Below are 19,868 nucleotides of genomic sequence, written 5' to 3'. Positions count from 1 at the left end.
GCTTGAATGTCAAGTTCGAAAGAGGTCATTAATTCTGTGCACACTAGGACGCTGCTGAAGGCCTCAGCAGGACGATTACATCATCCAACCCTTGCTTTGGAAGACGTCCACCCTCTGTGGAGAATGGATTACAGCCAGGAAAACCAGAGGCAGAGGACTTAGGAGGCGACTGCAACAATCCAAGCCAAAGTCCATTATGGGTGACAGTGAGGACAAAACAGTGGGCACGAACGCAAGTGCCATCAGAGATACAACCAAGAGGTCTTGCCTAATGATGGGATGCAGGGGAGCAGGGGGAGTTGAGGATGACCCTGTTTCCTTGCCTAGAAGGGTCAGCGAAAGGGCTAATTCCTTAAACATGATTAGGAAGAAAGCTAGAAGAGGGTAAAGTCAAGAGTCAATGAGAGTACATACATTTAAAAGAGAAGGTAACCTCAAAAGGGTGGCAGTCAGAGGTGGGCATAAAACCAAGTACCCATAATCTAGACAGGAACAGAGAGACAGAGACAGAGAGAGACAGAAATAGGGAGCGAGCCGTCCATCCAGAAGAACAGCAGGAAATAACAGCACGTGGCTAGCCTGGTTGAGTGCAATGGAACATCTTCTCACACAGTCATTTCTGAAGCATCACAGGCATGAGAAAAGAGGCTATGATGGACATTATTCCTTTGGGAAGTTTGTCCCAGAGGGGCCAGGAGATGGAAAAAGCAAGTAAAGCCGACAGAATGCAGAGGAATTTACTTAGGCGAAGGAGGAGTTGCCAGCCCTGCGCTGCACTTGGGACCACGTAGCACTGTTGAGTCCATGACTGTCTTCTTAAGGGATCCAAGGCAACCATGCAAATGAGCGTGTGTAGGCCAACAAAACACAGGCTTGACGAATCCTCTGGAGCCTAATCTTTGAAGAACTGAGATAGGATGGTTTGCATTCCATTTCCTAAAGGTATCTTTAAAGGCAAGTGAGAAGGCGGTAGAATGGTCCTGCCAGGGCTGCCAGGCAGGCACGCACATTCTAAATAGAGAACAGATAAGACAAGGAGGAGAACAAGATGTGCTTGACTGGGAGAAAGAAGAAATTGAACGAACCAGAAGAGAAGAGAACCCAAACCGACACCCCAGAGACAAGTCACTAAACACGATCCAAATAACAGGGAAGGAGAAACACCACCAGACACTCGAGGGCAGTCGCCATGGGCAGAAGCTAGTTATGATTTGTTAACTTATTGGGGAGTTACAGTAGATGTATGCCTTGGAGGAGCGGAGAAGATGCTGTCATTGTTGCTGATTATTTTTTTAAAAATCAAATCACAGATGGGATTGTTTGCAGTAAGGATCTGGGTAGAAAGCACAATGTCAAAGAGCCTTTGGCGAAACATGGAAGGAAAGCAATTAGTAAGGGAAAATGCCCCAAGTACTATTTCAATAAAAAGGAAGTAGGACTGAAGGGAGAATTGAGGCCATCATCCTCAAGAATAAACCATAGAAGGCAACTGGAAGCGCAAAATGAAGATTTGAGGAGATGAGGATTACAGTCATCATCAAGAAAGCCATAAAAAGTGTTTTGGCACTGGGCATCGGTGGCTCACTCCTGTAATCTTAGCTACACAGGAGGCTGAGATCTGAGAATCACGGTTCAAAGCCAGCCCAGGCAGGAAAGGCTGTGAGACTCTTATCTCCAATAAACCACCAGAAAACCAGAAGTGGCACTGTGCCTCAAGTGGTAGAGTGCTAGCCTTGAGCTGAAGAGCTGAGGGATGGTGCTCAAGCCCAGAGTTCAAGCCCCACTACCGACAACAAAAAAATTGTTTTGGCAAGGCATGGTGGTATATGCCTGTAATCCCAGCACTTGGGAGGCTGAAGCAGGAGGATCAGAGGTTTGAGAACATATCCTCAACAACAACAACAAAAAATTAAAAAACAAAAAGAAATTTTTATCAGTTCACCAAGTGTTTACGACAATTAGCCTAACAAAATGGTGGAGAATATGGTCAGTGTAGTTTCCTGGCCTGACTGAGCTTCTACTCCGGCAAATAAGAACTCTCAAGGAGGGCTAGGAATGTGGCTTAGTGGTAGAGTGCTTGCCTAACATGTGTGAAGCCCTGGGTTCAATTCCTCAGTACCACATAAACAGAAAAAGGTGGAAGTGGTGCTGTGGCTCAAATGGTAGAGTACGAGCCTTGAGCAGAAGCAGCTCAGGGACAGTGCCCAGGCCCTAAGTTAAAGCCCTGAGACTGGCCAAAAAAAAAAAAAAAAAAAGCTCTCAAGGAAAGAAGACATAGGCATGCATGCATGCATACCGCACAAACGTGTGCGTGCGCACACCCCAGGTAAGAGTCTCTAAATGAGAAGAAAAAAAATCAGAGAACTCCAAGAACTGTTCAGTCTAGCTACTCAATAAACCCACAGAGATAAAAACAGAGCTCAGCATTTAGACCCGCCTGGCCCTCTCATCCCACCTGCATCTACCTTCGCTCCCCACAGTGACCTCCATTTCTGACAAGATGGGAACACTGCCTGGGCTCAAGACCTGGCTAAACCACTCAAAACTGCATCATTTGGGACTAGCTGCTACAAACAAACAAATAATATAAATAAATAATATAAATAAATAAAATCATTCCAGGTCTCAGTTTCCCTCACATGTAAAGTGAGACCAATGGTATCTTCCTTTGGGACAGTTCTGTAGTTAGTGAGTTAATCTGTGTAAAGTGCTTCGAATAAAGCCTGGTAGAGAACTGGTAACTGGTAACCTGTTAAGAAGGAGTAAGTTGTTAAGACTCTGTCCATGTGAAATGATCTCCATCTTTCTCTCCACTGACCCAAATCCATTTGTTTTACAAAGAGCTAAGCCAACTAGGTCCAGCCCTGGCCTTGGGATCCCAATCTCCATGAGGGAATAGATGGACATTTCCAGGAAAAATCACCACTGCCCTTCAGCATGAAGGGAACTCATGTGGACTGGCGGAATTCATGAAGTGCCTTTGGTTGACTCGAATGCCCAATGCCTGCCATACTGGTTCCACAGCAGAGGCATCTGCTCTGTGTTCTCTGAATGTTTCCACAAATCTGTCTAGATACAGCCTACCAGAGAGGGAGGTGCCCATGCTAGGAGAGAACCTCATTATTCTGTCTCTCCATCTACTCCTCCTTGATGACCACCTTCTAGCCACTGGTATCTGGTTCGTCTGGGACATTTAAGCACTTTTAGGAGAAAATCCCCAAGACCTTGGAAGCTGGGTTTTGGGGGCTGGCATGACTCTGAACTACTTGATTACTGGTAGATCCTTTTCATGCCTTCTTGGAAGCATAGAAAGAATACTTCACGGGTCCAGACCAGTGTATCAGTGACGTCAGTGAACACTGAGTGAGGTTTTCCCACATGATTTCAGTACACTGTATCTTCATAAAAAGACATCGATGTTCCCACATTCTGCACATGAGAAAACCAACGCACCAACGACTAGCCATCGAAAAATTTAGGCAAGCCATGGTAGCAGCCATACTTCATTCCTCCACCAGGTCTGAATGGCTGGTTCCATCACTACACATCCAAAAGGGAAGGAAAACACCCAGAGTCAAAAGGAAGACAGGGTCCCCTTCTTAAAATAAGCTTCTTGAGACCCTCCCCTTAGCCCACAGATCCAGATTCATCAAAATCACATTGTTCCTCCAACATTTCCAACTTCTCCAAAAGCAGAGACATAGCCAGTGCAGAAGTAGCACAAAGCACACATCCAACAGGTTTTTACTTTGTAGGGATGATCCAGGAGGCTTTGTGGAAATGCACTGTTTCAGCGAAAGCTTAAATGAGGCAGTGTCTCAAAATAGGAGGAAGGACCCAAAGACATGTACCCCATGCTGACAGGGGAGGTAAGAGGGCTGGGATCCAGTTTATTTTTAAACCTCATACACAGATATCTGTTACTACCCTACTATTGTAAGTTCCCATGAACAGAGGCTCAGAGGAACACCCTGGCAGTCAAAGCTTGGGGATATGGTTTGAGTCACTACTGGTTAAAAAGGAAAAGAGACCCCAGACCATCCAAAACGAAATGTACCATAGTCCTGTCCAATGACCCCAAACTTGGTTCTTGACATTCTCTCTGGTACTCCCCAACTCAAGTAGCAAGGAACAGCCCACTACATGTAAGCCACTATGGTGCTGAGATCAAGATTCTTGCTAAACCTAAAATAATGATGCATGCAGTGCTGGGCTTTAAAATAGTTTAGGGTCCCCCACAAGATAGATGTATGGATGGATGGGAAGGAGGAAGGGAAGAAGGGAGGGAATCCTGAGAAGCAAGATGCAACCACAGTCAGTTTCACAGCCAAGAGTCTCCATGAAAATCCCTGGCTCATTCAGCTCCAAGGCCACGTGTTTTATTCAATTCACTGGGAACAATCCGGGGTCAATTTCCTCAGCACAACAGAGCAGAATTTGCAGTTTCCTCAATGGTGGGAAGAGTGAGTAACAGCTTAGGTAAACCAACATGTGTAAATAAAAACCTGTGATGCTGAAACCAGGGAGGGTGGGGGAACTTAAGCAGGAGGTAGCTGGAGGGCAAAGGCGGCACTAAGAGCAGAAGCCTCCTCCTGCAAATTAATTCTCTAACTGCATATCCATAAAATTGCAGGAGCTGCTAAGTGATTTCATCACTGCATCTATATTACTGGCTTCCCAATTAGTCATAATCTAATATGCCCAGGGTCACCTATATCCAACAGGTGGGGTGAATTTCTAAAATGATGCAGTAGGTTTCGCCTACATATCTGTTCTGGCCAGAATAGGCAAGTCCCATGACAATGTCACATAAGAAAATAGAAGGGGGGGGGGGGGATCTTCCTGATTCCAAGCCACGGAAAAGACATTACCACATTCCCAAAGATAGGGATACTCTAATGCCATTTCCAAATAACAAATACGCGGTTTTGTTTCATATGGATGGATTTTTTTTAAATGAGACTCTTATTAAACATTTTGCTGGGGAAAGCACAGAAGCTTGTTTGATGCTCTAGAGATATTTTGAACCACCGCAGGTGAAATTGCAAAACGTTCAGATACAGTACGCAATATAAACACATTCTGGAGGAGGAAAAGGAATGGTGAGGAAATTAAATCAACCAATATTTATCCAGGGCCTGGGCCTTCATCTTAAGATGTCCCTGTCAGAGAGTATCCCTTAACTCAGCTTTCTGTGAGAAGCAGAAAGATGCAATTAGAGTCTTCCTGAAAAAAAAAAAAATAAGCAATTAATCACACACTGCTCCAGATTAATTGCATAGCCTCTGATGCTCAACATCATTCTTCCTTTGCCCCTGCAATCTGACTTCCCCGTGTCCTCCTTGGGTTTTTAGATCACTGATTAACACCCTACATTCTGACCCAGCCAGCCCACCACTAACCAGAACTACAACTCCTCCATCACACACACACACACACACACACACACACACACACACACACACACACACACACACACACACACACACACACACACACACACACACACACACACACACACACACACACACACACACACACACACCCTCTCCAATCCTCCTCCAATCCTATTGGTGACCTTCAGTGTCCTGTGCATGTCAAGGTTACACTGCCCACTAACCACACATCCTTCACCTCCAGGCCTCCACTCCTGCCCCGCTCCTTGATGCCTATGTAAAACCTCCCAGCCCTGCTGGGCCAACACAAATCCATCTGACGGCACATTCAACAGCTAGTTAGATCGCTGCTTCTCCTACCATCACCCAGGCTGCTTTGGGTGATGGAGCAAATCAACCAGAAAGGCACATCTAAACACCACCAAAATCCATCTGAATATTAAACCCAGACCTTGACCAAGGGGAAGAAAGACCACCTCAGCATCTTTCAATACAAAAAACCTCGCTTGAATTCAATCACAGCCCACAACCTTATCTCATAGCCATTGCCTGATTCCTCATTAATGATCTTGAGATCTTTTCAGGAACCTACTGTTAAAAATTGCACCCCATGGGGAGACAGACAATCATCCAGGAACCAGGATGACATCCCTCCAAATCGATCATCTAAGCTAACATATACAACAAATAGGTGATGAATGCTGCCAAGGAGAAAACCAAATTCTGCTCTTCTCCTCATTAATTAATTACCCAACCTTGCCCCCGAGAGCATTGGAGGGAAGGAGCCAGGGTATCTGGGGAACAGCAGAGCTGGTGCAAAACCCTCCTGGGAAAACTTGCTCTCCAAAAACAGAATGTCACCAAGCTCCTCCATCCAGAGGCTACTGCGTTTCACAGAAATTCTAGGAAGGCTGCAAGCCAAGACCCTCTAACTCAAGCACTGTGTTAATGCATGTTTCAATAGCTTTAAGAAGAATGGAGGGAAGACCTTCTAGGTCAAGAGGCTTGCAGTGATGAGTTCCATGTCCATTTTCTAGTTTCCTGGTAGGGGGTGGGTTAGACCCCCTCTGTGAAGCTGGGGGTCTGTGAATCAACGACATCACACTCCTAGCTCACAGGAACAGGGCTTTCTCTGGCTGCCCGAGCTCTCCTCCCAGCTCCCAGCTCTCTGATCTCACAGCATACTTGGAGAAGAGCCGAGCATCGTTTCTCTGTTAGAGCTCGGCTTCAGCCACTTGCAGCTCAGTTAAACCCCTCAGGAAACCCTTTAGCTTATGAGACGGGAGGGGGGTTAGAAGGCTTCCAACAGAGTCAAGATAGCAACCATCCACCCACTTGAGATAGACAGATGCACGGATGGACACAGAGATGGGCAATTCTGTTTAACTCCTGCACTGTTCCTCTTTGACCGAGGATTTGTACTGCTAGGAATCTCCCAGTCTCTCCTTTCCTCTGAAGAACACTAAAGACGGAAAAACTAACCCAAAGTGCCCAATTGGCAATGAGGATGGGGCATGAAGAGGCACAGGTTACCTTACATGCTGCAAGATGAGAAGATTAACCACCTAGCATCCCTCCCTCAATCCTAAACAGGTAGATAGACTGCTTTCCAAATGCAGATCAGCACTTCCCTCTGTGGCACTCCCCCAACCCTCCCCCCCACCACCACCACCTTTGGCACTGTATGGCAATGCATCAATGCAGGTCCCTCCGAAAGTCAAATTTTCACTTACTCAGATCTACCAAGAATCCCCAGTGCCTTGCTGTACGAAAACCCCACAAACGGCAGTTCTTCACCAGAGAAACCCGGGGGGCTCAACTGGCACGGAGTGGACGAAACCCACGAATTCTTCTCTGGTTCATCAAAATTGGAGGTGTCATCATCAGACTTGAGGGTGGGAACGAAGGGGGGAGGAGCTGGTTAAAGAGAAAAAAAAAAAACAAGAAGGGGGAGAGAGGAGAATTCAGATGGATTCCACACTGTTGCAGGAGAGAAGAAAAAAGCGTCTTACTCCTCGGGCGCCAGCGACAGCACTGCAGCGCCTGCTTTCAATCTAGCTCCTCACAGAGGCAGACCCAGCCTCAGCTCCTACAGCAACAAGAGATTAACCCCTTCCCTGCCAACATGGCCACCAACCCGCAGACAGCCTGAGCTTCCCCCCCCAAGATGGGGGGGGGGGGAAGCAAAGGATAAACTCAGACAGGTCACTTGGTCCGAAGAAAGCACTTGGGCAAGTCTGTGACTTCTTCTGCTTTTCTTCCTGATTATTTCCAGAGCATCAGCAGGTCAGTACCAGCATGCCAGATGAACCTAAACCTATTTAGTCCCTCTCTTCCAGACAGATCTAAATTATTAATAGTTAGTGCTCAGCGCTGAACTGAGGTGGAATGGCTACAGTGTTGGTAGACTAAAGGGAATGGAAGGATCTGGGAGGTTCTGGAACTCATGCTAAGGTACCACTGCAGTCTGGTTCATTCATTTCTACATGAGCCTACTCAGATCTTATTAACCACTTTTTGTTTGTTTGTTTGTTTTTAATTCATTCTCCCTCCTCCCTAACACATTCATGCCATCAAATCCACTGCAGTTTCATCAGCATAATGAAGTGCCAGCCAAATAAAGTTCCTCCCTTTGATCTCCAGCACCCCGTGCGCAGACAGTGGGTTGCACGCAGACATCTGCAGCGGGGTTCCTACCTCCTTATGGCATCACATCCTCTCCGTTTTCTGCCGACCTACTAAGCTCTCTTGGTCTAGGAGGTGGACACTGATCCATCCGTCACCAGAATGCTGCCCATCGCCAGGGGCTCCCAGGAGTGTCTCTGGCCACAAGCGTTGCCATGGCTGCAAGCTGGGGCGTCCGTGGTGGGCTGAGCCAGGGGAAGTTGGCCAGCGGGCATCACATTCCCCGCAGTGCAGGCTGCATGTTCCCCACTTGAGGGGGGTGCTGTTGCTGCTGCTGCTGCTGCTGCTGCTGCGTGCTCTGGCTGTAAACCCACCTGGCCGCTGCGTGGCAGGGACCAATGCCGATCTGAGTGGCAGAGCAGCATGAGTCACTGTCCGCCAGGGCTCGCTAGAGCTCCCCCTAAGGACAGTTGTCACAGCCCTTCATGGCCCAGACTTTTTTTTCTTCTTCTTTTTTAACTCTTCGTTTTCTGGACAAAGCTTGTGTGCTAGATATGAGCTGTACTCTGCTTACATGCTAAAGAAACTGGCTGTTTCCAAAGCTTTCTTCATGACAACCACCCAGAGGGCAGCGCTGAGAAATAGGGAGCCATGGAGGGATGCAGAGGAGAGAGGAAGCCAGAAGTCGGCCTGCCTCTGGGAAGTACAGAGAATATTCTCAGAGCTCCAGGTACACTGAGCTAAGGTGGGAAATGCAGGAAGAGCAACGATGTACAGTGTGCACTCCCAGAAAATTATTTAACACCCCCAAGCTCTCTCAAGGGAATGTAAATCTTCTCTGTGAGTGTCAGAATCTACCTGTTAATATTTGAAATTAGCTGATGGAGAGAAAATTTAGCTCACATCCCATGTCTACCTACAATGCAGGCTCAAATCCAATATAATTGCAATTACTCAATTCCTTCTTTAAAAAAAAGTAAATGCAAATTAAAATTTATAAGAATCAAAAAGAAGCCAGTGCCAGTGGCTCACACCCATAATCCTAGCTACTCAGGAGGCTGAGATCTGAGAACTGTGGTTCAAAGCCAGCCCAGGCAGGAAAGCCCAAGAGATTCTTATCTCCACCAGAAAACTGGAAGTGGACTATGGTTCAGTGGTAGAGTGCTAACATTGAGCCGAAAAGCTCAGGAACAGCTCCCAGGCCTGGAGTTCAAGCCTCACAACAAAACAAAACAAAACAAAACAAAAATACAAGCCGGGCACCAGTAGCTCACGTCTGTAATCCTAGCTACTCAGGTGGCTGAGATCTGAGGATTGTGGTTCAAAGCCACAGGCAGGAAAAGTCTGTGAGACTCTTATCTCTAATAAACCACCAGAAAACCAGAAGTGGTGCTATGGCTCAAGTGGTAGAGTGCTAGCCTTGAGCTGAAGAGCTGAAGGATAACACCCAGGCCCAGAGTTCAAGCCCCACGACCGACCAAAAAAAAAAAAAAAAAATACAAAAGAGAATTTTTCCTAACCCCAAATAAAGAAACTCAGATAAAGACATAAAATGTTGGAGAGAGATTTTCAGACTATGCTAAGATGGAAACACATGGGCTGGATCTCAGTTCCAATCCAACCTCTGACACTTGTCAGCTGTGTAACCCTGGGAAAGACACTTAACCTCTCTAAGCCTTGGGTACTATGTGAAAATAACTACCTCAGGAGGCTGTTGGAGCCAGGTGCTGGTAGCTCCTGCCTATAATCCTAGCTACTCAGGAGGCTGAAATTTGCGGATACAGGTTCAAAACCAGTCCAGGCAGACAAATCTAAAAGGTTCTTATATCCAATTAACTAACATAAAGCCAGAACTAGAGACATGGCTCAAGTAGTAGAGCACTAGGCTTGAGCAAAAAAACAAAAAACAACAACAACAACAACAAAAGAACAAGCAGGTGGAAGATCTTGAGTTCAAGCCCCAGTACAGGTGTGCAAATATCCACACATAAACAGGCTGTTGGAAGGAAATAATCTATATCAACACAGTTCTTAGCATGAGTAAACATCCCATAAAAATTACCTCTATTGTCATTATTATTATCATTACAATTATTGCTCACATAAGGTACATAATTATGGCAGATCTTGTAGTAATCAGAACCTATTGAGATACAGCAGAATCTATAGTGAATGTTCTTTCTTTGAGAAGCACAGACCCATCAAGGTGAATGTTTATGTTAATCCTATCGTATCATTTAATTCCAAGCAGAAGTTTAATTCCCTTTCCACTATATACTAATTTATCTTTTAGCGACTAAAATAGAATTTCATTTCTAAGTGAGGAATATGATTAATGGAGGGGTAGGAGCCACGTTCACTGAAATAATTATGATTTGAATTTCTGTAACTATAAAATGAGATTCATCTATAAAACTCCATCACGCTCAAGATCACTTTCGAGTTAAGAGGGAGGAGAAGTCAATGTGAAATACACCAGCTGGCTGACTCACATCTGTAATCCTGGCTGCTTGGGAGACTGAGAATGGGAGGACTGAGGTTCAAGGCCAGCCTGGGCAACAAAGTTCACAAGACCCCTTTCTCATCCCTCAGCTGGGAGCAGTGGCAAGTATCTGTCATCCCAAGCTACCTGGGAAGCAGTAGAGGACTCAGGTCCCAAGCTAGCCCAAGGAGGTTAAGTCTGTGAGATTTCCACAGAAAGGAGGCTGAGGCTGGGAAGGTGGCTCAGTGGTAGAGTGCTTGCCTAGCATGCATGAAGCCCTGGGTTCAATTCCTCAGTACCACATAAACAACAACAATAATAATAATAATTTAATTAAAGAAAAGAAAGGAAGCTGAACAGGTGGTCCTCATCTGTGATTCTAGTCACAGCAAGGACAGAGAGTCTAAAAGTAGGTGAATGAAGGCTCAGGTGCCTGCCTGGGCAGGAATCACGATCCTCCTAAAAATAACCAGTGAAAAACAGAGCTAGGAGGTGTGGCTCACCAAGATCCTTCCAACCTAGCAAACCCAAGGCTCTAAGTTCAAAAACCCTAGCACTGCCGGGCGCTGGTGGCTCACGCCTGTAATCCTAGCTACTCAGGAGGCTGAGATCTGAGGATCGCGGTTCAAAGCCAGCCCGGGCAGGAAAGACCATGAGACTCCTATCTCCAATAAACCACCAGAAAACCGGAAGTGGCGCTGTAGCTCAAGTGGTAGAGCACTCGCCTTGAGCTGAAGAGCTGAGGGACAGCGCCCAAGCCCAGAGTTCAAGCCCCACGACCGACAAAAAAAAAAAAAAACCCTAGCACTGCCAAAAGTAAAATATATTAAAATATATATATAAAAACAGGAGAGGGGGGGAGGGAGGGCGGAGCAACGGGTAACAAGTCAGGTAGTCAAGGAATAGATTTAAAGCTAAACAAGTGAAGTGAAGTACAAGAGGAACTCTGAAAAGGAAGGCCTCTGAGGGCCACCCATATGCAAGGGAAAAAAATACATCTTAAAGAGAAGTGAAGGAACTAGAAAACATCTACTCTCTACAAAGTGAGGAGATGCTCACTCTTGTCCCTTTAGTGGGAAAGGGATACAGCAGCCAGTAAAAAGCTGCAGCCTTGGGTAGGTGCTGACATTTACAACTGGGAAATTAACAAGGATCCTGGCTTAGGATCACTGAGCCCTTAGTACATCCGCAGCCATGAGTGGAGGATAACCACAAATACCTTCACAACCCAGGACACATAAAGTCCCTCTCCCTTCTCTCCCCTCTCTCCCTTCTCTCTTATCTCTCCCCTTTCTCCTCCTCTCCCTCTTCTCTCCCCACCCTCATACAAATACACATATAAATTCCTACCAGAAATTATTTCACAATATAAAAATAAAAACTACACTGATCACGGAAAATAAAACACCCAAGGTTAGAACCATGAAGGAGTACAGTATAAGAAATGGGAAATCAAGTGCAGGTGGCTCACACTTGTAATCCTAACCACTCAGGAGAGTGAGATCTGAGGATTGAAGTTCAAAGCCAGCCTGGGCAGAAAACTCCCCAAGAGATTCTTAGCACCAATAAACTACTCAAAATAAAAAGCCAGAAGTGCAATGTGGCTCAATGGTTGAGCACAAAGAGGCTCAGGAACAGGGCCCAGGCCCTGAGTTCAAGCCCTAGGACCAGCAAAAAAAGAAAGAAAAAAAAGAAATGGGAGAGTCAGCTCTCCAAAAACACGTGTGTGTGTGTGTGTGTGTGTGTGTGTGTGTGTGTGTGTGTGTGTGTGTGTGTGTGTGTGTGTGTGTGTGTGTGTGTGTGTGTGTGTGTGTGTGTGTGTGTGTGTGTGTGTGTGTGTGTGTGTAAAAATCTAAGTAAGGAGCATGGATGTATTCCTGTAGTCCCAGCAGGAAGATCACTGGAGCCCAAGAGATCAACCTGGGTAACAGAGCATGATCCTATCTCAATACATAAATTAATTAAAAAAAAACAAACAAACAGCAACCTAAAATGCACCATAATACAAACTTAATTTTAGCCTATTAGCAGAAATTCTAATCCAACAATAAGACACTCTGAAAAAGAACTAAACACATTTGAAAAGAAAAAAGAAAAAAACTTTCAGTGATAAAAAATATTGTGACTGAACTTAAAGTTTAAACCTCAGCAAATGGCTGGGCGCCAGTGGCTCAGGCCTGTAATCCTAGCTACTCAAGGGGTGGATGAGGGTGGGGGCTAGGAGGGGGACTCAGCAAAGATATTAAATAGCAGCAGATTAGGCATAGCTGAAGAGAAACTCAGCAAAACAGCAGTGAGATCCAAAGAAATCACACAGAACTTCAGTGCACCAAGCATGTTCTATAGACTACCAGTTGTCAACACTGCCTGTGAGCTGGCTTTTGTTGTTGTTGTTGTTGTTTGTTTTGGCAGTGGTGGGGCTTGAATTCTGGGTCTGGGTGCTATCCTTCAGCTCTTCAGCTCAAGGCTAGCGCTCTACCACTTGAGCCACAGCACCACTTCTGATTTTCTGGTGGTTTATTAGAGATAAGAGTCTCACAGACTTTTCCTGCCCGGACTGGCTTTGAACCACGATCCTCAGATCTCAGCCTCCTGAGTAGCTAGAATTACAGGCGTGAGCCCCCAGCTCCGACTCTCTCTCTTTTTTTTTTTGAGACAGTCTCATGATGTAGCCCAGGTTGGCCTCAAACTCTTGATTCCCCAACCTCAGCCTCCTAAAGGCTAGGATTTACAGGCATGTGTGAACATGCCCAGCTCAGTACACTTCTAAGTAAAAACATGACAATAGGAAATAGAAAACTACTTAAAATCTGTATGCCACATTTTAATTGCTTAAAAACTTGGTCATGTCTAAAACCTACTAAGCTGAAGACCACATCTATCTTAGGGGCTAATTCTTCTGTCCCTTTGTCTTACAGATGTTTCTTTTTTGATCCTCATAAAATGTGTATGGTGTATGTGTGTGTGCACGCACTATCTTACAAAAGGTATTGGGGCTGGGTCTGTAGCTCAGTGATAGAGTACAATCCCTAAAACAAAAAAGGAGGGAGGGAGGGAGGGAGGAAGGAAGAAGGGAAGAAAAATGAAGGAAGGGAGGAGGGAGGAAGAGAAAGAGAGAGGGAAAAGGAAGAGAAGGAAAAAGGGGAAAAGAGGAATAGGTCACTGAAATTCAAATCATACTGAAAAGGCTTGAATCTACACTGATGTAGGTACATGTGGTACTCCACCATATAATACAGTGCCAGGTACATAATAGGTATACTATACATATATAGTTGGGAGGGCAGGGGGCAGTCCTGGGGCTTGAACTCTAGGCCTGAGCACTCTACCATTTGAGCCATAGCACCACTTGTAGCTTTTTCTATAATTAACTGGAGATAAGAATCCCACAGATTTTCCTGCCCAGGCTGGCTTTGAACTGCAATCCTCAGATCTCAGCCTCCCAGGTAGCTAGGATTACAGGCGTGAGTCACTTGCACCAGGCTGGTATACAAAACTTAATGAGAAAATATATAATGAAATGGACTGAACACAAGTCTTGTAAAGAGAATGCCTAACATAATACAAGCCATAAAGAAAGCTCTTGGTGATTGAGTTAAATGGAGAGTCTTTAAAAGTCAAGATTATTCTGTCTGAAAATTATGTTAATGAGTACCTATATTTATATTTTTGATATAATATTATGAAATCAGCTTCCCTCATTACCACATACCCACCACATTCATTAATAACAATGAGAAGCCATATATTAAGCTCTTTTGCTCATTGGTAAACATCACTAAGAAAAATAGAAAAAAAAATCCCTGTATATATTTTTTTTAAGAAATCAACCTATTTTGGGTGGCATCGGGGAATATTCTCTTTCGTGGCACAGGCGGCACAAGTCACTTTTTGGCTTTCTTTTGTCGTTTTCTAAAGGTAGACAGCAGAACAAGGCTTTCAGCAACAAAGAGCTATTTTAAGAACTGTAGTTAATTTCTCTTCTATAAATTCCCTCTCATTTTTTTAAAAATCCTGACATTCATTAAAAAGCATTGAGGGGAAAATTTATCGTCTTCAAAAATATTTTTTCCAAAAAAAAAACGCAAACCAAACTAAATGGATTTGTCCTCTTGGCCCTGCTTCTAATTAATATGTGTCCCATTGAGCGCCAGTTACTCTTGTTCAGACAAATGTTAAGATTAAAACCATAAAAGATTTTCTGATTTGGGTCTAGTGTTTATTGCCTTTCTGCACTGAAGCACAAAGCCCATAATGAGAAGGACATTACTGAGTTCTCTATGATAGACCTAAAACAGAGAACAATGCCTGGCTGTCCTTATTCGATGTTTAATGTCTATTTCATCAACCAAATGAGTGAATAACAAGAACCTTCCATGTGAGGTCATTTCTTAGCCCTGATGTACAACTCCATGCAATATGCCACTGTGAGGAAACCTAAGGATTGATGTACCTCAGAGCATCCAATGAGTCATGAAGAAATGACATTATTTATAAAGAAAAAAAAAAAAAAAAAAGCCCAGGCATGGTGATAGATGTCTATAATCATGGCTCTCGGGAAGCTGAGGCAGCCTGGGCTACAAAAGCAAGACATTATCTCAAAAACAAGAAGGAAACAAGGAAAAGAGCAAAAAAGGAAGGGAAAGAAAGAGGGTGGGAGGAAAGAGAAAAAGGAAAGGGAGAGCAAGCGAAGCCTAATAAAATTCTTATATGTTGAACCATCAATGTAGGATACAGACAATATAGGTAACAAAGCTGCATATGACAGTAGACATGACTTAACAGCCAAGCACAGTGTCATAAGCACAAGGCACGTCGATACACACTGTATAGTGATGCAGTGAATCAGGACTGTGCCTTGAACCTGGCGGACAGTCAATACTATGAAACCAGAGACATTTTCGACTTCATTCCAGCTCCCAGCTCTTTAACTGACAAATGCAATGCTATGAAAATGAGGTAGGATGGAGAGAGCCAGGAAATAAGTGAAGAAGCTACAGATGTCATTAGAGGTGAGCATGTGGGCGTGAAAAGCGAAGCACACAGAAAATGAACAGTGGCAAGTGGCCAATGGGCAGGCAGGCAGTGAGTTTTCTGTACGTTCCTGCAGGACAGTCATGGAAGGTGATTGAATCTCAAGAGTTGATTAAAAGGAATCTTTGAGAAACTGAAGTGGAGAAGAGAGCTACTTTAGAAAAGCCACAGTAGCCAGCCAAGAGAGCTGTGGGTAACCAGGCTGGGGAGAAGCTAAATCTTTGGGGATGATGGACATATTTGTTAATTTGCGTCTGATGATGACTTCACAGTTTATACACGTGTCACTGCATTTAAACCATAACTTAAAATATCTGTAGCTCATCTGTGTCTATTATTCTTCAATAAAGCTGTTTCCAATTGTTGGGAGGGACCTTTTTTTATCCTTGCTCCTTTCTTGGTCAAGAGCTACTATTCAGTCCCCTTTATCTCATAAGCATGACATATCTTGTCTTCCTTTTAGTCACTTCCCCCACATGGAAGAGGAACACAGAGCTTTTGTTGTTGTTTGTTTGTTTGTTTGGTCAGTCCTGCGTCTTGAACTCTGGGCTTTGGCACTGTCCCTGTGCTCTTCAGCTCAAGGCTAGTGTTCTACCAATTGAGCCGTGGCACCACTTCCGGTTTTCTGGTGATTAATTGGAAATAAGAGTCTTAAGGACTTCCCTGCCGGGGCTGGCTTTGAACCGTGATCCTCAGATCTCAGCCTCCTGAGTAGCTAGGATTACAGGCATGAGCCACTGGCATCCAGCTTTGGAGTTGTTTTTACTAGAAGGTCAGGCTTCTACTATCCCTCAAATGTAAGACCCAAGCTCTACATGCCCTCTCTTACTACCGACATCCAGAGTTGGCAGGCATTTGGCCAATTGACCAGTCCTGCCCTCCTTTCTCCCAGCAGCCTCTGACGGGGCTGGAGAAAGGACAAATTTGCCTCCACCAAAAGTTGTGTCGCCCCTTGCTAAGTGCAACATGGGGCTATCCATTCTTTGCATATATCCTTTATAAGGGAGAATTTTCAAGGACAGGAAAGGTCAACTTAAATCCCAAACTGCCAGTACTAGAACTGAATGTTCCTCCACCAGATATGAGCAGACCGGGCCAAGTTTATTTCCTGTGAAGTGAGACACAGCAGAGAATTGTTTCCAAACTCTCTGTCATGAACCACCTAGTCCCCCTACTCTGTCCCCAGGCTTTCGTCTCCGTGACTCCCGCCAGCCATTCCCCTTCAGTTCTACCCCACCTCCACCCTCAGAAAATGAGCGTAAATGCAATCAGCACACTTCATAGAATTGATTAGAAAGTTGGCTGCTGAACAGAGGCCCAGATGTTTAATATAATTTTGAACCATTGGCCAAATCATTTCCGCATTTGCTTATTTGTGAAGTGAGAATTTAAGGGTAGAGGACTCCAATTTATGGACTCTCTCACAAACCTATTCCCCATTTTCCTACCTTCTGCTGGGAAGATTACCTTGTTTAGAACTGATTTACCAGCTGGAATGTAGGTCAGTGGTAAAGTGCCTGGCAAGCAAGCACGAAGACTTGAGTTCAAACTTCCCAGTACAGATTTATCCTCCAGTGGCTTATGCCTTTAGTCCTACCTACTCAGGAAGCTGAGATCTGAGGATTAAACCTGGAAGCCCCCCTAAGACACAAGACATAAGAGTTTCTTATCTCCAATTAAAAAGCTAGAAGTAGAGCTGTGGCTCAAGTGGTAGAGTGCCAGCTGGGAGCAAACCTGCCAACCAAGAATATGAAGTGCTGAGTTCAAGCCTCAGATGTGGCAGACACATACAGAATTGATCTACCAAAACTGTAATCTGACACTGCACCACTGGCTTCTGCTGGGAGGCATGGAAATTCGGGGCCCACCACATCAGGGCAGCTCACAGATGAGAATCCCAATGGTGAAATTCCCTGAACCTCACTATTCAGAAAATGGAGTCTTTCCTGAACAAACCATTATTGACTTTTTCTTCAAGGGATAATCCCAAATCATTCTACCTCTAGCAACATGATAAGAACTCCATTGATTTCACTTTTTTGGGGGAGGGGGGGAGGGAGCTGTTACTGGGTTTTAAACTCAGCATCTTGCACTTTTAGGTTGTTTTTTCTGCTCAAGACTGGTGCCCTACCACTTAAGTCACACTTCTACTTCCAGATTTTTGCTAGTTAATTGGAGGTAAAATCTTTGTTTTATCTGCCCTGGCTGGTTTTGAACCTTGATCCTCAGATTCCCGAGTAGCCAGGATTACAGGCCTGAGCCACCAGTGCCTAACTTCATTACTTTTTTTTTTTTTTTTTTTGGTGCCAATGCTGGGGCTTGACCTCAGGGCCTATACTCTGTCCCTGAGCATTTTTACTCAAGACTAACGCTCTACCACTTGAGCCGCAGCTCTACCTCTGGCTGTTTCAGTGTCTAAACGGAATCGACAGACTTTCCTGCCCAGGCCAGCTTCCAACTGAGATCCTCAGATCTCAACCTCCTGAACAGCTAAGATTACAGGTGTGAGCCACTGGTACTTGGTTTGATTTCACTTTTAACTCAGACTTTATTTCCCTACTTTTGCTCAGACTTCTATACTTATTTATTTTTATTTCTTGATATTGCAACTATCTCTAGCATGAGCTATATCCATTTATAGTGGAATAAAGGAGAATATATATTTTAAACATCTCTGAACTCCGTGTTTAAATTTAGACAGGGGGAAAATCCTATAATCCTAATTCATAAGAATTTAGCTCTTTTGAGCATATCTTCTCCTCTTAAATAACTTACCTCCTAAAACCAGAATGGTCCCCAAGAGACACATAAATATTCCCTGCATATTCCATTAAGTCCATAAGAGGTACTGGCTCTATCTCCTTGTTAGTCCTTTTCATATTCCAGCAGGTGGTACCCACAGATTCTGGGTCCTGCACGTTGAGTTTCTCCCGTCACTACTGTAATATCCTCCCAGCGATTCCTGATTCCCCTCCTCCATCCTGGCACCCCAGTGGATTTAGCTTCTCACTTCTTCCTGCCCCTGAACTGAGTGTCCTGTCTGACAGGGTGACGCATTTCAAGGTCAAACCAAGCCTAGCAGGGAAGTCCATCTTCATCCTTCTCTAAATAGCTTAGTAAATACAAGATGGCCAAACACTTGCTCAAATGATGAGACCTCCAAGATAAGCAGACCTTTAACAACAACAAAAAAAAAAAAGCTCAAAATAAAGGAGGAAACACACAAGGTACATCAGTCATTGAGGTAATGCTATTCTATAGGCAGAATTCTAAAATGCACACATGGAATACTCACGTTAAAAACCAGAAAAGGGCTCATTTGGAAAGAAAAGAATATTGCTCATCAGAAATCAATGGCGAAACAGTGAAGCCAAAGGCTACCTGTGTTAGGTAGTTTTGCGAAGATGAGCCCTTCCTTCCAGTGAACAATGCAGGGAAATAACCCTCCTGAATTCTTGGGAATACAAGGCATACTGGTGTTTATACTAGCACAGAGTCATCTGGAGAGTTATATGTCATGGAAGGTAGGGATTTGCTTTTAAAGATGGACTGGGAATGGGGTGGGAAACATTTTTCACTGCATAATCTTCTATTTTTTTTTCTTTTTTATTTCTGGTCGTGGGGCCTGAACTCTGGGCCTGGGCACTGTCCCTCAGCTCTTCAGCTCAAGGCTAGCGCTCTACCACTTGAGCCACAGCGCCACTTCCGGCTTTTTTCTTTCTGTTTATGTGGTGCTGAGGAATCGAACCCAGGGCCTCGAGCATGCAAGGCAAGCACTCTACCACTGAGCCACCTTCCCAGCCCTGCATAATCTTCAAGATCACTGAGTTTTTTTGCTTTTTTTGGTTTTTTGGGAGGGTCCAATCGTGGGGCCTGAACTCTGGGCCTGGGCGCTGTCCCTCAGCTCTTCAGCTCAAGGCTAGCACTCTACCACTTGAGCCATAGCGCCACTTCCAGCTTTTTTTTTCATTCTGCTTATGTGGTGTTGAGGAATCGAATCCAGGGTCGCATGCATGCAAGGCAAGCGCTCTACCACTGAGTCACCTTCCCAGCCCTGAGTTGTTTTTTTTTGTTGTTGTTGTTGTTGTTGTTTTTTTACCATGGATTGCATCACCTTTTCAAAAAAATAAAAGCAAATGATAATAACATTTGATAAAGAATGACTTTCTGGAAGAAAAAAAGAAAAAAAATGACTTTCTGATCTAAGCCTGGTGACATGGGCTTAAAAATCCCAGCACTCAGAAGGAAGAGGCAGAAGGACCTCAAGTTTGAGGCCATCCTGGACTATATAGTAAAGCCTTATCTCAAGAAGAAAAAATTCCCCCCCACAC

General features: G+C 44.6%; 1 protein-coding gene across 2 annotated transcripts in view; it reads right to left on the bottom strand.

The window, feature by feature from the left end:
• LOC138808475 (citron Rho-interacting kinase) overlaps positions 1-19,868 on the bottom strand; it is a 168,209-nt gene that overhangs the window by 97,759 nt on the left and 50,582 nt on the right. For both annotated transcript variants that reach the window (XM_069994746.1, XM_069994747.1), the window contains exon 9: positions 7,130-7,313. In XM_069994746.1, the coding sequence (XP_069850847.1) occupies positions 7,130-7,313 (184 nt within the window). The remainder of the gene's footprint in view (positions 1-7,129; positions 7,314-19,868) is intronic.

The sequence above is a fragment of the Dipodomys merriami genome, unplaced genomic scaffold (assembly GCF_024711535.1).
Source record: "Dipodomys merriami isolate MVZ:Mamm:240054 unplaced genomic scaffold, mDipMer1.0.p SCAF_45, whole genome shotgun sequence".
NCBI classification, from domain to species: domain Eukaryota; kingdom Metazoa; phylum Chordata; class Mammalia; order Rodentia; family Heteromyidae; genus Dipodomys; species Dipodomys merriami.
The sequence above is the reverse complement of the archived record's forward strand: the minus strand, read 5'-3'. Positions and strand labels throughout refer to the sequence as shown.